This window comes from Sus scrofa, chromosome 8 (assembly GCF_054392235.1).
Source record: "Sus scrofa isolate SSC_HxYL_T2T_F1_AM1 chromosome 8, Sscrofa_HxYL_maternal_Yorkshire_Landrace_v2.0, whole genome shotgun sequence".
Lineage (NCBI taxonomy): Eukaryota > Metazoa > Chordata > Mammalia > Artiodactyla > Suidae > Sus > Sus scrofa.
In genome coordinates this window covers 120,524,143-120,541,375 of record NC_139390.1, presented here as the reverse complement: position 1 = coordinate 120,541,375, position 17,233 = coordinate 120,524,143, and the positions used below count along the sequence as shown (strand labels likewise).

Genomic DNA, 17,233 nt, shown 5'->3' with positions numbered 1-17,233 from the left:
CATCATAGTTTGCCTGGCCATGTGTCAGGGCCCGTTTGAGTATGAAAGGCCCCATGTCATACACCTGTCCCCCCCAGGTCCCAAATGAGTACAATGTTATTGTCTTCCTGTATTTCTCTTCCCGTGTATACTCTAACTCCATTTTATTTCTGAGTATCATTCTTTAACTTCCCAAACCTATTTACTTGATATTAGACTGATCTGAACCTCTGTCTGGCCCCCCAGTTTTTCACGTACTCCAGTGTAGTCCACTACTCTTTCCTTTATGCTTAAGGTTTGGCGGGGGTGGGGAGTGTGTTGGTTTGTTTATTTCATGCAGTTTTTAAAGGTTGAGCTCTGTGTTCCCTGTGCTGTACAATACATCCTTTAGCCTTTCTTCTGCCCAGTAGTTTGTACCTCCTGCTCCCCCACCTGTGTCTTGCCCCTCCCCCCTCCCCCCACTAGTAACCACTAGCTTGTTCTCTGTATCCATAAGTCTGCTTCTCTTTTGTTATATTCACTTGTATTTTTTAGATTCCACATATAAGTGATATCTGTATGCCAGAGTTGTAATGGGATAGAAACTTGTTTTTTGGTTTTTTTTTGGTCTTTTTGTCTTTTTAGGGCTGCACCTGCGGCATATGGAGGTTCCCAGGCTAAGAGTTGAATCGGAGCTACAGCTGCCGGCCTCCACCACAGCCACAGCAACGCCAGATCCGAGCCGCGTCTTCGACCTACACCACAGCTCACAGCAATGCCGGATCCTTAACCCACTGATCGAGGCCAGGGATCGAACCCGCAATCTCATGGTTCCTAGTCGGATTCATTTGCACTGCGCCACGATGCAATAATTGTTGCCTCAGACTCCTGCCCTAGACATCATGGTTTCCCCGAGCTTCTTGGGGCTTCTGCACCTTTGCCCAAGGGTGTGCTCTCCTGACCTCCCTGCCACATCTGAGGATGTTTTTCCTGATCAGAGATACTCATTTTAAGGTTGCCGGTACATCCCTCATCCATCATATTCAAACCTATTTAAAGCATTGAACCTATTGACACTCCTCTTTTTAACTATTAATCTTTTGATCAGATGTTGATACAGCTATATGCACACTTGAGGCTACCAGGGAACTCCTTTTTTTTTAAAATCACTTAACACAAGGCATGAATACACTGTAGGATATTAGTAATGTCGAGTGCAGCCGAATCAAATATTAACCATCTGAAACCCTGACTTCCTCCTGCAAAGAGGAAAGAAGGGAGCTTTGATCTTTTTAATGCATACCTGTGGTGAAGTCATTGGTTATTAATATTTTTGAAAGCTTTGCCCAAGGACACACCACCTCCAAAACATATTATTAGTAACACATTGAATAATTTAAAACGTGTTGCCAAAACTGGCCAATACAATGACTACACCCAGTTGAGGCGCTTCCCTCTTGGATTCTGATTGCCATGAGTTAAAAAAAAACAAAAACAAAAACAAAAACTTGGTGGCCTTTCTAAATATCAGACAAATTTGGCTAAAACATGATTTTATCAGCTTGTGAATTTTTTCCCTGATCTTCTTGTGTCATTCAGCTCAATGGAGACTCTCAGGCAAAAGTACAGCGGATTCTACGGTTGATTTCTGGTGGAGGATTGTCCATAACTGGATCACATATCTTGTGCGGAGACTTCCTCTTCAGTGGTCACACCGTCGTGCTGACACTAACTTACTTGTTCATCAAAGAATGTAAGTAATGCCTCATTCCCACCTCATCGATTGCTGTGGGGGCAGGGTCCCCCTGCCCTGAAACTGATGGGAGCCCCCATTCTATTGGAATTGACAGCTATGGAAAGAGAGGGGCGTGTGCTTTTTGGTTTTTGGTTTTTGGCTGTGCTCCCAGAGTACACAAGTTCCCAAGCCAGGAATCAGACCCTCACCATGGTAGTGACAACATGGGCTCCTTGATCTCGAGGCCACTGGGGAACTCCTTTTTTCTTTTCTTTTCTTTTTTGTTTTCTGTGTTTTAAGGCCACACTCGTGGCATATGGAGGTTCCCAGGCTAGGGGTCCAATGGGAACCGTAGCTGCTGGCTACATGGATACTAGTCAGATCTGTTTCCGCTGAGCCACAACAGGAACTCTAAGATTAGTTATTAAGTTTATTGCAGAAAGAACCAGTGTGTTCCAGAACCAAATGACATTTGAATGACATCTCCATTTTGTGGGACATCTATGCCATCATTCCAAATACTTCGGTTAATCTTTCCCCTTTTGAACGGATTCCTTGTCCCCGTTTATCCTAATTTCATCATTTTCCAATAGCCTTCATGCTTTAATCAGCATCTTCATGGAACATTTTGCCAATACCGACCATTTTCTTCTTAAAAAGCAATGTGGAGATGAGAATTGTGAAGTCTCTTTCCCTGTTTATATACTTAATTCTCATTATACAGAATTCTTAGAATTTTTTTCTCAGAACTTTTTTTTTTTTTTTTTTTTTTTTGGCTGCAGTAATCTTGTCCATTTATTTGGTTGTATTTGGGTTTAGTGGCCTGGCACATCCCCTTCTTGTAGATTTTCTGAGGTTTTGTATAGTTAGGCTCATGATCTCAAAATCCTTTTGAAGAAGTGATGCATCTCCCTCCATTTTTACCACTCTGGTCAGTACTAACCTGCATCTTTAATTCCAAGATACCCCGTGCCAGTGTTTGCTTGGTGGCTTCTCTGAGTTCTCTTTACTCGCATGGCACGTGCTGAAGGTCTTTGGCAGAGACCAAGGCAAGGTGCCTCCCTCTCTGTCCTGCTTGTCCCGCCTTTCTTCCTTCCTCTCTGGGCCTGTCATTGATCCAGCAGGTTGAGGCTCATCGAGGTGGATCTTCCAGTGGCGCAGACGTGGATTCTTGCCCCCTAGATTTTCCAGGACTCTAGGTTTTAATTCTGCCTTAAAAGCACAGGAAAAAAAGAGATGAGCATCTCTGTAGTAGATGAAGTAAGACTTTTTGGGGGTGAGAATTGTGTATCTTCTTGAATTGTTTTCTTCCTAATGCTACATACAAACTTTGAGGAGGGAGGACAGCATGTTAAGTGCCTTTATCCTACTGTCTGACTTCAAGGCAGAGGACCTGCTGCACCTTTCTCCCTTAGGTCTGCTCTCCCACGACTGAGGAGGCAGTGGAGGGGAGGACCCTTGTTCTGTCTGTGCCCCCGTATCTCCTCAAACTTCAGTCTTCTGAAATTCCTCATTTCTGGTACCTAGTTAATGATTCTGGGTGGCAGGCAGAGTGATTGATGTTGCCTGTGGTTCTCACTCTAACATTTGCTCTGGGAAGTTCCATCTGTGTGAAGATGAGTCATTTTCCAGGCCAGGGGTGCCCTTGGGTTATAGGATCCTCTCTCTGACTTGTAGATCCTATAAAGCTTATAGAAGAAGATGAGGATGAGGGCAGGAAGGAGTTGCATGTTAAGAGGGAAGCTACTGTGGGTGGGGAACAAGGAAGGAAGGGAAAATACCCCAGGAAACTAAGAGTCCGTTTTAAACAAATAACTGAAGACCAAATGGTGTTACCAGTAATAGCGAGTAGACATGGTACTTATTCTGTACTGGGTCTCTATTCTAAGCCCTCGATGGAAATTAACTCCTTTAATCCTTGTAGCCACTGGGGGGAGGGAGTGGGATGGACTGGGAGTTTGGGATTAGTAGATGTAAATTATGACATCTTGCTAGCTTAGAATGTGTAAGCAGTGAAGTCCTACTGTATAGCCTGGGGAACTATATCCAGTCTCTTGGGATAGAACATGATGGGAGATAATGTTAAAAAAAAGAATGTATATATATTTATGACAGGGTCACTTTGCTGTATAGCAGAAATTGGCATAACACTGCAAATCAACTGTATGCTAATAAAAAATTTAAAAATTGGGGTAGAAGAATCCTTGTAGCCACCCCATGAGGGAAGCACTATTTTCCTCCATTTTTCAAAGAGGAAACTTAAGCATGGAGAAAGCGAATGAATTAGCCACGGTCCACAGTTAGTAATTGGAGGATGGGGTATGCAAACTCAAGCAGGCTGAGTGCAGATGTTGCATTATCAGTTTCTTGGCTCTGTTCAGAATAGTTGGAAACCCAAGTTGTTTGATCTTAGAGAATTGCCAAAGAAGAGTCTGGGTGTGTTGCTCATTGTTATTGTTTTACCTCAGAGCAGTAGCAGGGAAACTGTGCAGTTATTTTTGTACTTGAATAAAGGCTAATGCAATATGTAGAATTGTCCTCCCAATGTTATGATTTAGCTTGAGGTTTTAAAAATCATGTAAGTTTACATACAGCAAGGAAAGAATTATATTCTGCTTTTTCCAGGTTTGAGTGAGAAACAAAATGGCCAATCTGCAATGCTTGATATGAACCTAACTTTAGAACCTGTGCTGTATGTAAACAGGGCATTCCATGTTTACACCTATTTCCTTTGCAATTAAGAGAAACAGTCACCCTCTAAATTATACCATGTGTTATTCTGAGTAAGCGGTGGTTCCAATGGTTTCTTTCAGCAGTCTGCTTCTAGAATTAGATGCATCATTTATATATATGTATTTTTTGGCTTTCCTGCCCTTTGATCATTTTGGACTCTCCTTGTTTACTCTTTCGTCAGGAGCTGATCTGAATTTAGTCATAAGAGTACTTGAAAACGTGGGACCAAGATCATTTTTTGGACTAACAAGAGTAGAGCTTTACACTGTTGCGCAGATAGTATCATTGGGACCCAGGTTCCTTATAAAATTAGCCTGGATAGGAGTTCCTGTCGTGGCTCAGTGGTTAATGAATCCGACTAGTATCCATGAGGACGTGGGTTCGATCCCTGGCCTCGCTCAGTGAGTGGGTTAAGGATCTGGCGTTGCCATGAGCTGTGGTGTAGGTCACAGATGCAGCTCGGATTCCAAGTTGCTGTGGCTGTGCCGTAGGCCAGCAGCTGTAGCTCCATTTCCACCCCTAACCTGGGAACCTCCATGTGCCTCGGGTGTGGCTCTAAAAAAAGACAAAATAATAATTAATAAATAAATAAATAAATAAATAATAAATAAACTTAGCCTGGATAAATCAGTCTAGCTCTTAGTACCACCAAAAGTCTTGCTAGTTGAGAAAACTTCTCCTCCTCCCCCTCCTCTACCCTTCCTCCACCCCCCCCACCCCTGCTTCCACTTCCTTCTCCCTCCCTCCCTCTTCCTCTTCTCTCTCTGACGGCTAGGCCTGGGATGCCACCGGGGCAGTGGAGCTCATCAGTAACTGCGTCATCATCTCGTGGCTCAGTGGTATCCCTGTGGGTAGAATGAGAGAGCAGAGAGGATAGCCATTTTGCCACTTCTCTTTCCAAATAGTTTATATTAAATCTTTTCTTGGGGACAGCCAGTGTTCTCAATTAATCAGCAGTGGCCCCAGTGTGGCAGTTTACGGAAAATACTTTTTTTTTTTTTTTTTTTGGTTTTTAGGGCCACACCTGAGGCATATGGAGGTTCCCAGTCTAGAGGGCAAATTGGAGCTACAGCTGCCGGCCTACTCCACAGCTCACAGCAATTCTGGATCCTTAACCCACTGAGCAAGGCCAGGGATCGAACCGGCAACCTCATGGTTCCTAGTCGGATTCGTTTCCGCTGCGCCACAATGGGAACTCCGAGAATACATCTTTATGGGAGAGGAGTGGCTGGTCCTAAACCTCATTCTCAATTTCGCAAGTAGTAAAATGACCGTTCGCGCCACCTCCATACTCCCTGCCTACTTCAGCTTTGCTTCTTGCAGATCAACAAAAATAAACGCATCTGGTTCGCTCAGACATTTTGAACTTTTAGAATAAATACCAGATGACCTGTAAGGAAGGGAAGCAGGGCTGGTGAGAGACTTCAGGGAGGCGTGGGGTCTGTGGCCCTGGAGAATGCATCATTAGTGAAATCTCCAGATTTCTGAATGTTCCTTCCATTTCTAACATTCTGAGCTAACAGAACAATTGTGGGGACTGGAGCTAGCCCCCCAGGCTACAGGAGTAAGGTGTCTTCCAGCTATAAAATTCTTGTATTCTATGAGTTTTATCTGTCAGAACCTAGTGAAATGCAACTACAGGTTTATCCCCTTACTGCCCCACTTAGGATTAGAAGAAAAACAACTTTTTTTTCATGTATTTCCTTATTTTTTTCCCCCTTTTTGGCTGCTCCACGTCATATGGAGCTGGGCCAGGATCAGATCCGAGCTGCAGTTCCAAATGCGACAACACCGGATCCTTAACCCAGGTTCCTGGGCCAGGGTTAAGTGTCCCAGCACTGTTGTGCCGCAGCAGGAACTCCTATTTTATGTTTTGGAATGATAACCTGGTTTGATATGTCATCTAAAGTTCCGGAAGTAGATCTTCTTTTTGCTCTTCAACCACTCTTCCACACTTTTAAAGTAAATATCACTGTAAATATAAACATGAAATATCAAATTATTAAATGTAAATTCCAGTATACTAGGTTATTAATCTTGTGAGCCAATAAAATTTTAAAATAGAAAAAAGAAACCATCATTCAAGAAAACAAAAAGGTAGAAGTCAGGTCTGGTTCCATACACACCTGTGTCCTTCCCTCTTGTGTGCGAAGGCGAGCAGGCAGGGGGCAGGGGGTGGGGTGGGGGGCTTTCGTTCTTGCTTATAGCTGACCCATGTGGTAAACTTCTTAGTGGCCTCACTGAGTAAGCCTCAAATCCCTAAGTGAATGGGCAAGAATCCTAAGCATTACGCAGAGGGTGTCTTATAGTTGCTATTGGCAAGGCAATAACAGTATGAAATTGCTGAGACGCAAAATTTTGCTAGCCGCAATGCCCTTTCGCTCATGGAGAAACCACATTAAGTTCATATAAGACCTGAAATCACTCTTGCTTTATCATCCCTTCCCCCGTTTTCATGGACAGCTGCCTTTTCTTTTGACCTCTCCTTTTTTCTTTCTGGTAGGGCCCCTCTGTGAGCCAGGATGAGCCGATTCCAACATGACATGAAACATTTCTGTTCTCTTCCTTATTAGGAAACAGGGTAGGCAAGGCCTGGAGTATCTCGTGTCACCACCCTCCCCAGGCATGACTGTCAGACCTGCTACCAACAGTCCCCTCTTCTCCCCGCCCCCCCCACCACCACCTGAGCAAATCCTGGCCTCTTCGGTGACTCATTTTGGGTTCCCCGTTTCCTCCTTCCGTGACTCCTCGGCCTTAGATTTTTCTCAGGTGGTTAGCAGAGAGGCTCATCGGTAAATCCGTCTCTGGGCATCCTGTTAACTCTGATTTCTCTGCCGTCCAGATTCACCTCGCCACTTCTGGTGGTACCACTTAATCTGCTGGCTGCTGAGCGCCGCTGGGATCATCTGCATTCTTGTGGCGCACGAACACTACACTGTCGATGTGATCGTTGCCTATTACATCACCACACGGCTCTTTTGGTGGTACCATTCCATGGCCAATGAAAAGGTGAGAGCAGTGACATTATCCTTGGACAATTCCCTTCCTTGCCATGCGGTGGACTCCTTTTCATATTAATAGCTTCCTGGGAATAACTGCTGTTGCAGCCGAAATGGGTGGTTTAGGTCAAAATTCGCTTAAACTTCTAGTAGTGATTGCCTCTTGATACAAAGAATGTCACATATAAATGATATTTAAGGATAAAAATGTTGTATAATTATAGAGCATGGTGGTTTGCTAATTCAACTAATTAATAGGAGTTCAGAATTAAGTAAAACTTTCAAGGTCTTCTCTGTAGAGGCACTGTGGTGCAGCTAGGTGAGACACTCTGCCCTCAAATAACCTAATTTGAGGGAAAGACAGAAACTGTTTTTAAAAGTTGGGCAAAACAAGCAGCTTACGCATAGCTGGACTTGGTACATCTCTTGGTGATACTGTGCGCTCTGGCTTCCCTTCTTATCATTCCTAATTTGTTTCTGCTGCCTCCTCTTCTCAGCTAACCTTTTTTTCTTCTCCCTCCATTCATTCTGAAAGAGCTTGTTCAGATGCCCGCTCTTGTGCTAAGCCTTTCATAACTCCCCGTCTCTGCCTCTGGTCCCAAGACGAAATGATCCCTTCTCTGTGTCTTGCCAGCCTCCGTGTATGCCCTCGGTGTTGATAGAGTTCGTCTGTGTGCCATGACTGACTCATCTTGGGACAGTCTGGTCAGGCCATCTTATCTGATGTATGTAATGTTTGGAGACTTTGTGGGCAACTAAAACATGGCATTCCCCAAGGATTTAGATCCTTAGAGTCTTCATTACTGGTGCCCACTAAGAAATTCCCTCTCTGTGGATTGCTTTCTTTACCTTTGGGGCTCTCTTTCCATCTTCCTTCTTGTACTTCCATCTAGATGTCAGCTGACACCCCTGAACCAGAATCTTCATCTTCTGCCTTAGATGTGCTCAAGCTTGTGATTCTTCCTTTAACTCTTGTGTCTTCCTTGACCCATAGACCTGAGCACTCACACGCCCTGAAAATTGTTCCCTCCAGAGAGCTCTCGCATCCATTCCTGAGGCTCCGGTCTTCCTGGAATCCCAGGCAGAAGATGTGCCTGAGCCACAGAGGGAAATCGGCAAGGGGATGGGGGCTGGGGTCAGAGTCGTGTGAGGGCCAGGGTGCAAAGACAGTCCCTGCCTCATAATCCCAGTTCCGCTGCTTTCCCTGTTAAGTTGCAGCAATGAACAATTTAATTAAGAAAAAAATCAGGGTGCAAATCATGAAAAATGTCTCATTTTACTTTTCCCCTACTTTTTACAGAACTTGAAGGTCTCCTCACAGACTAATTTCCTGTCTCGAGCATGGTGGTTCCCCATCTTTTATTTTTTCGAGAAAAACGTGCAAGGCTCAATTCCTTGCTGCTTCTCCTGGCCACTCTCCTGGCCTCCTGGCTGCTTTAAATCATCTTGCAAGAAGTATTCACGGGTGCAGAAGATCGGTGAAGATAACGAGAAATCTACCTGAGGAGCAAAAACAAAGGCATCAGCTCTTATACCAAAAGAGTTATCGCTGTAACCAAAGGTATAGTTTTGTGGTTTTTTTGGTTTTGTTTTTTTTTTTTTTTTTTTTTTTTTTTACTTTAAGGAGAACTGCCTGGTACATGAAGAAGCGGACCAAATTTTGTGCAAATGATTAGAAAGATGAACGAAGTATTTCCCTTTGACTGGTTTTGTATTATCCTGAGAAAGTTATATTTTCCTGCGGCTCTTCATTCATTGGTGACAAGCCCTCCAACTGGGATTTTACTAATGAGCTTGTTAAAGAGGTGCCAAAGAACATATTACTCCTTTCCTCAGTCTCTCTCCACTAAAGCTCTCTACTTCAGAGTTTTTTCAGGATTTTTTTTTTCTTTCCCTCCAAGGTCAAAAGAATTTGTTAATGTTTTAAATAAAAATATCTGGATGTATACAGCTACTGTGTAAATAGAATCACCTAATGTGGAGCGTGGTTTTTAGCAGTCGGCTGATCAGCGAGGGCCGAGACCCACGGGCTGACTGAACGTGGGGTGAACCTTGTTTCTGCCCTGTCGCGGGAAGGTCAGGGTCAGGTCTGGGAACGTGCACTGCTGCTACCACCCAATGTACTACGTATCACTTTGACTTTATTTTTTTTTAACTGATAATTGTATAATTTAAAAAAAGAAGGTGAACTAATATAAAAGTGTTTGACACACCCCACAGATTTTACACATGTGTAAATATCTCATTTTAAGGTCTCTATGACAGATACACAGGAACCATGGGGCTGCTTCTAACTAGGGGTCCTGGGGCACACCCTTCTCTGCTCTCTGCCTCGTCAGTTTGCACCTGTACCCCCAGGGCAGTCGACAGTATGGCACAGGCTGAAAATACATGTGTGTGTGTGAACTGACGCTCGTGCCCTTTGGGCAACAAGCCTATGTTTGGCTCCCAGGTCACTCCCTGTGTAAAGTCTGTTTTCATGCTTCTAATTGGAACTCAGAAATACAATTGATCACATTTCACCAAAAACCATTTTTTCCTAGTTACATTCTGCTTTATGGAAAAACCAAGACGGAGTCTAAAAGTTTAATACACCCTTGCCTTTTAGCAAGAGCCTCAGCTTCTTATACACTGGTCCTAAGGACACATACTGCAATTGGGTAAGTTTACGTTGACCCTGAAATTTCACCACGGTGCTGCACTATAATCTGGGGTTGGAATCAGTCTGTTAGGTGGTTATAGCTGCTCAGTAAAGGGAGATAATTGTTTCTAAAGTTCTTTCAGGTGATGCAAAAAAAAAAGATGGATTTTTAAAAATCCGATCAGATTTAGTGCATTGTTTAATGCTGTTGAATCTTTTGGATAATTCTTGGCTTAATTTCTTTGGACTTCTAGTAACCTTAGAAAACTTTTAAGGTTACGAAACCATCAACACTATAGTCTGAGGGTGGAGACGCCAGTGAGGGTGGAAGGGAAGCAGTTATGTTTATACTGAAGGTGAAAATTTCCCTCTACTTCGAATGAAAAAAAATCCCCAAATTTGTCATTATAAACGAGTCAGCCTTAGTTTGGTACACAAAATTGACCTTTAAATTGTTTGAGAGAAGCACAATACAAATCTGTTCAGAAGGGTCATTATCCTCTGGTGCTAAAATTCTCCGTCTATGTTTTCAGTGTGGCTCTTTGTGTGTAAAAGAAACACTAAAGCTTGAATTCAAAGGCAGGGGAAAAGACGCTAATCTGGTTATTTAAAACAAGGATTGAAGCCCTAAGTATCCTTGGCAGGCTTTGAAATGCAAGAAGTTTTTCCAGTATTTATTATTAAGTAAACCAATAAGATATGTTTCCTATTGGTTTATATAGCTTGCCTGATGGGTTTAGCTATAATTCTACCTATTTTTTGCTTATTTTCATTTATTAAATATCGACACGTGATAGAACAATGTGTTCTGCTTAACAACATTGATTTTTAAATTCGGCTGCTTCTGAGGCAAAGTATCTGACCCTGAAACCTGGGTTTTGCTCTCCTAACAGTGGCATTTTCCTTGAGCCTCTAATGCAAATAAAACAACCTGATATACCTTATCCCACTGCATCTTGAATAACTTATCTTCTTCAAATTAAGTAAGAAAAGGGGTTCAAGATTTTAGAGTCACGGTGTATTGATTGTTGGAGATCCTTGAAAGCAGTATAAATCTTGCATTTTAGTCAAGTAATTAAGTTGTGTTTTATAAATAATACCATCACCTTTTAAAGAACTTTAAAAACATCTATGACCCCATGTGTGGATACTACTGCTCCGATGTTCTTTATACATACATGTCTAACAAATGCTGTGGAAGCATGTGGTATGAAAATAAGGGTGGAAATATCAAAGTTTCAAATGAGGAAATAAGAGAAATAAGGAAACCTATTTATATTTAGGAAAGCAAACTTGAGGTTCAACCCATCGTGCCACTTGGGATATAAAACATAAATAATTACTAGACTTACTGTGATGATCATTTCACAATATATGAAAATAATAAATCATTATGTTGTACACCTAAAATTAATAGAATGCTATCTGTCAATTATACCTTGATTTAAAAAAACAACAAACAATTACAAGCTTGCCTTCTGAAGGAGTAAATGTTTGGAGCTCCTTTGCTTTGCTAATTAGGATACTAGACCTTCTCCATTCCCCTTGTTTTTGTAAACCAGTGCTCCTGTTCAAAGCTTTTTCTATGATTTACTTCTCTGTGCAATATCTATAATACATAATTTCTATAATTGATGCCACATTTTTTTCTAAATTCTTTCGAATGGAAATGAATTCCTTTCAGATTCCAATTTTTGAGCTCTTCTGCTAGCTCTGAAAATAGAAAGCATTCTTCCTCACCTAAATCCATCCAATGTAATTTTGAATTTGCTGTTTAATTGACTGGCATCTTGGGAAACAAGTTTTGCTATGGCAGGAGGGCTGTGGTGGATGAGTGAACCGGAGTTTCTTCTCTAGGTTTATGGGTGACATTGCATAAGGGTCTTTGCTGTAGAGCAGTGCCCCCTTGTGGAAATATGCTATATGACTTAGAATGCAAACTTGGCACTTTTTAAAGTGTATTTGCAAGTTTTTAAAAGGCATTTGTGTTTGTATTATTTTTGCCAATAACCTGAAAGCATCACACAAAAGAAATTATTTCAAATGTATTTTAAACTTTTCCCAGAGGGAAGATGTGCTTAGATCACAAGAGGTCGCACTTCTACTCTTTAATCCACTTGATGAAAGAAAATTTGCAGACCCTTTTTTACCTCTCACTATCACAATCATTAATGTCTCCTTTTGTAACTACCTATACTTTGTTTACTTTGAAACGCCAAGTTGGCTGTCTTTCTTATGTTTCTGTTTTTTTTTTTTTAACATGGCAGAACTCATACGGTTTCTTTTTAAATTGAAGGTTCACATCTTGTTCCTTGAATATTTTGAACATTTCTTTTAAAATTCTTTTATATTATTGTTTTTGTTTTGCACTGTAAAACTAATTAAAAATTTAAGCCGGTCTTAACACACTCACTTCTGTAGTGTAAGGAAGTGTAAGAAGGAATTCTTAATAAATGAGTTTACATGTTTAAATCAAGCATATTATAAATTAATATGTCATGTGTTGAAGGCTTTTCTATTTGTATGTATAAAGGGTCCTGTTTTGTTTTTTAATGTTTATCGTGTTGCAATAATTTAATTCCTTTGACTTACTTGCTTAAAAATATTTCTTCTATTAAGAAGTGCTCTTTGGAGTTCCCGTTGTGGCTCGGTGGTTAATGAACCCTACTAGTATCCATAAGGATGTGGGTTCGATTCCCTGGCCTTGCTCAGCGGGTTGAGGATCCGGCGTTGCCATGAGCTGTGGTGTAGGTCGCAGATGTGGCTCGGATCTGGCATCGCTGTGGCTGTGGTGTGGACCAGTGGCTATAGCTCCGATTCGACCCCAACCTGGGAACCTCCGTGTGCCGCGGGTGCGGCCCTAAAAAGACAAAAGACAAAAAAAAAAAAAAAAGTGCTCTTGACGTCAGTACCTAAACACTGAAAATCATGTCAAAAGGTACCCAAAGATAAATTTTTGTACAGATACATACCTTATAAGTTCTGGTTTATTTTATTGCTCATTAATCTAACTATGCTGTGTTCCAAATAAATCATAAATGAGAATAGTTCTTTATTATAGAATTATTTAAAACTATCCTTTAAAAGAAAAGGAAGAAACTATAAACATATAAGCTAATCTAGTTGCCAAGTTGGAGTTAATTATTTAATTTACCTCCTATGCAATGATTAATGCTGCAAAATGTATGGCTATGTTATAGTATATTCACAAAAGAAATATTATAAGGTTTGAGAGGTAGCCAATTGCATTCTTTGGGAAATTTACTGTACTGTTTCAATGTGTTAAGTGCCTTGTTGTAAAGGAAAATTTTAAGTCTAGAATTCATTATTTTCTTGACATATATTTTTCATTATGATATATACTGTATATTATTATAGTCGTTTTATTAAATGCTTCGTTTTAATTACATATGTAAATTTCAGAAGCTCTTTTCTCCTACCCACCAGTACCTTAATCATTGGTCTATCATATGGGATTCGAATTCAGGTTCTTTTTTTACAAAGAGGAAATTCTCTTAGTTTAGAAATATGCTGTCCATGTTTGTGCTTTTGTGTTTGTAAAAACATTTCTGGAGGAATTTAGGAGTGAAACTATAGTTTGTACTTCAAAAATGCCATTTTACATTTACATTTTAAGTGCCTAATTGTTAGTTAAAACTGATTTATGTTTCTATTCTAAAGAGTATGTCAACATGGTTTCTAATCTTTGTCTTTGCTTTAAAAAAAGATAAAAAGCAAGAGCCTATACTTTGTATTTACCCAATAAACCACCATGACATCAAGTCTTTTCAAAGTTAGTATTACTGTTTCTTTCCATTTAAAAAAATTGTTTTCTTGAAAGACTTTTTTTTTTTTTTTTTTGTCTTTTTAAGGCCACACCCGAGGCATATGGAGGTTCCCTGCCAGGCTGGGGTCGAATCAGAGCTGTAGCCGCTGGCCTACGCCACAGGCACAGCAACGCAGGATCCAGGATTCAAGCCGCGTTTGCAACCTCCTCCACCACAGCTCACAGCAATGCCAGATCCTTAAGCCACAGAGCGAGGTCAGGGATTGAACTTTCATCCTCATAGATGCCAGTCAGACTTGTTTCTGCTGAGCCATGATGGGAACTCCATGAAAGACTTTTTAAAATTAGTTTTAAGTAGTTATTAAAACCACAAGAGGGTTATTCTTCAAGCACTAGTTTTTAAATAAGCTGAGAACCTTCAATTGATGGAACCTTAAATAAGCTGCAGCATGTTATTTTTCCTGCCTTTGGATTTAAGGTGTAGGATGGACTAGGAGTCTGGGGTTAATAGATGCAACCTATTGCATTTGGTGTTGATAAGCAATGAGATCCTGCTGTATAGCACAGGGAACTATATCTAGTCACTTGTGATAGAACATGATGGAGGATAATGTGAGAAAAAGAATGTATATATATGTGTGACTGGATCACTTTGCTGTACAGTAGAAAACTGACAGAACACTGTAAACCAACTCTAATGGAAAAAAATAAAAATCACTAAAAAAAAATTTTTTTTAAATTCACAATATGAGGTCGTTCATGGAGAACGATAAAATCAGTCACACGTTCCATGATTCTCTCATTGTTCACAGAAAGACGAGAATCATTACATCAAGGAAAGCAGAGTCCCTTAGTTCTGAAAGAAGTATCATCTTTCTCCTTCACAAAGGGGGCACCAGGGTAATGCCCACAATAAGACTTTAGGAGACTTTAGTAGTCACGCAACAGACAATGGCAGTAAGCTGTTCTTGGACCCCTGATACAAGGCTAAGGCATGATCTTCAAAGACAAGTTTAGTGAAAGCAACTCAGTGGAATGAAGAGACAAGGATAAGATAATATGGTTCCAAGATCAAGTGGTAGAGAACCCACTTGGATTATCTGGAAATGATAGAGTATAGTTCACAGTAGTCTTTCTGCTACCTCTACCCAGGCCTTGGACAAAAAGCTTGTCCCATCCTACTGTCTGAAATGTTGGCAAGATGATTCTGCTGACCAGAGCCTCAGAGACCACCCATGGTTATACAAGGAACTGATGTGATGCTTCACAAACCTTAATGTCTAACATTTCCTTTCCTTCTCATAAAATACATAAGAGTATCAGAAGCGTAAGACCAGATTAGTCACTGATACAAGTTACAACAGTAGTGGATTTTGCACCACTGTGTTCCTATCAATGCGTATTTAATTCATACCTGGCAGGTGTAATGAGGCATCACATTTTACCGTGTGTATGCTTGACATGCACTCTTGAATCTTCACAAAACCCCACCAGGTAGACAAGGAAAGAGTCGGTGACCTGTTTTTGTGAGATGAAAGAGCTCAAAAGTGTTAGAGCTGGAACCTGAATTTCTTCTCTGTTTTGCTGTCTCCCTGTCATAGTTTTGTTGTTGTTGTCGTTTCTTGTTTTTTAGGGGAGTTTATTCCCTTATCAGACAATTGATTTGTTAAGAGAGAAACTGGCCCTTGGAACAGGTCCTTTGTCACATGCTGCTGATTTTTCTTGTTGAAACAATACATTGTAGGGAAAGAAGAGTCAGTGCTTCTAGTGCAAAATGGCTTTGAAAGTAAAAGAATCCCTAAGCATTTGAGCACAAATTTGTTAGAATAAAGCGAACTCATTGCAAGTATCATTTGCAATTATGCACTTCAGCCTAACATGGATTAACAAGGGGGACACCAAAATGCATGAGGCTTTCCCTCTAAATGCGACTCCCTCCCACGGGGATTATTCTCAAGGGAATGTCAAAAGGAGGAGAGAAACAATGGCTTGCTTTCAGGGCACAGCAAAGCTCTGAGGAAATGGAACAGAGTCTTGGGAGCCATTATAGTCTGGGTTGATTCTGAGCTCCCCAAAGGACCAAAGTGTAGCCACAGGATTTTGGGGTCCTAGCATGACCTGGCGAGTTCTCTGTGCTAAAAATCCATCCAGCATGTGTGCTTGCTTCTGGCCAAGTTTCAGCGCACACTTTACTTCAGTTTTTATATCCAAGCATTTCGTCTCTTTTTCTTCTCAAGTTCCTTAAATGATGTGTTTATTGGGGTTTAAAAAAAAAAAAAAGCCACTCCCTTTAAGAAGTGACTGTGGATTAGGCACTGCTGGTTGGCTTCCTTTTGTTTAACAGCAAGTGGATCTCAAGTGCCCTTTTCACAACTGAAGGAACTCAGACTTGGAGGGGTAAATATGGGGCAAGGAGCCCAACTGATCAGCACACCGACCACAACCCCAGAAGTGCCAGAGCCCACGCTTTTGCCAGGGCCCCAGTGTGGTGGAAGAATCACCCCACGTGCGAGGATTGAAGGAGAGGAAGAATCGCCTCTTCCAGAAATCTTTTGACAGCCAGGTTTTGTGTTGAGAGCAAAGTTAAGGAGTGCTTGAGTTTGAGCCTGTAAGACGCAGTGCCCCCCATTCAGCAGATTTCCTGTCTCCACGTTAACTCTGGTCCCTTCGTCTATAAATCCATTCTTACCCGATTTCTAGCCTCATGCTCTGTAACCCATGTGTGGTGAAGGGCCAAACCCAGTTGCCCCATAACCCCTCTCCTTTCTTGACACCCCTGCCTTTGACCAAAGGCAAGGCCCCTGGGCCTGCGAGGAGCCCCCACAGCACACACCCCAGGTCCCCAGGCACGTGGGTCTGTGCAGGGAGGAAATGATGCTTTCGAACGTATTTTGTACGACATCCAGTCAGCTCCCCAGTCCCTGGTTTGAAGGCAATGTTTACATTTGACACCGGGGGAAAGACATTTCCACGCTGTCCTATTCGGTTGAGGCTGCTGTGACAAAACATCATTAGGGAGATGGCTTCAGCAGCAAACACTTACTTCTCAGAGTTCTGGAGGGTGGGAAGTCCGAGACCAGGTGCCCGCGTGGTGGGGTCTCAGGTGAGGGCCCTCTGCCTGCTTTCCTCCTCTGGGCAACATTCTGGGCGTAAGAGCTCTAGAGTCTTTCTCGTCTTCTAAGGACACTGGTCTCATCACCCTGGTGACCTCATCGAGACCTGATTACCTCCCAAAGGTCACACCTTCTAGTACCATCCTATTGCGGGTTAGGGTTTCAACATGGATTTATGGGGGTGGGGGCATAGAGTCCATAACACCTGGCTTTTTTGGTTTTCTACACATAACATCTTTTTAAAGCAACGTGCACTTCACAGTGTGA

At 41.7% G+C, this 17,233-nt stretch overlaps 1 protein-coding gene across 7 annotated transcripts in view; it reads left to right on the top strand.

Annotated features, from left to right (window-relative positions):
- Window positions 1-17,233, top strand: part of SGMS2 (sphingomyelin synthase 2) — a 106,704-nt gene that overhangs the window by 79,658 nt on the left and 9,813 nt on the right. For 4 of the 7 annotated variants that reach the window (XM_013978974.3, XM_013978971.3, XM_013978976.3 and 1 more), the window contains 3 exons: window positions 1,558-1,711; window positions 7,269-7,435; window positions 8,726-13,848. In XM_013978974.3, the coding sequence (XP_013834428.1) occupies window positions 1,558-1,711; window positions 7,269-7,435; window positions 8,726-8,929 (525 nt within the window). In that variant the 3' untranslated portion in view covers window positions 8,930-13,848. Of the gene's footprint in view, window positions 1-1,557; window positions 1,712-7,268; window positions 7,436-8,725; window positions 13,849-17,233 lie in introns of those variants that run through there. The other 3 variants (XR_014813232.1, XR_014813231.1, XM_084973261.1) reach the window with 2 other exon arrangements.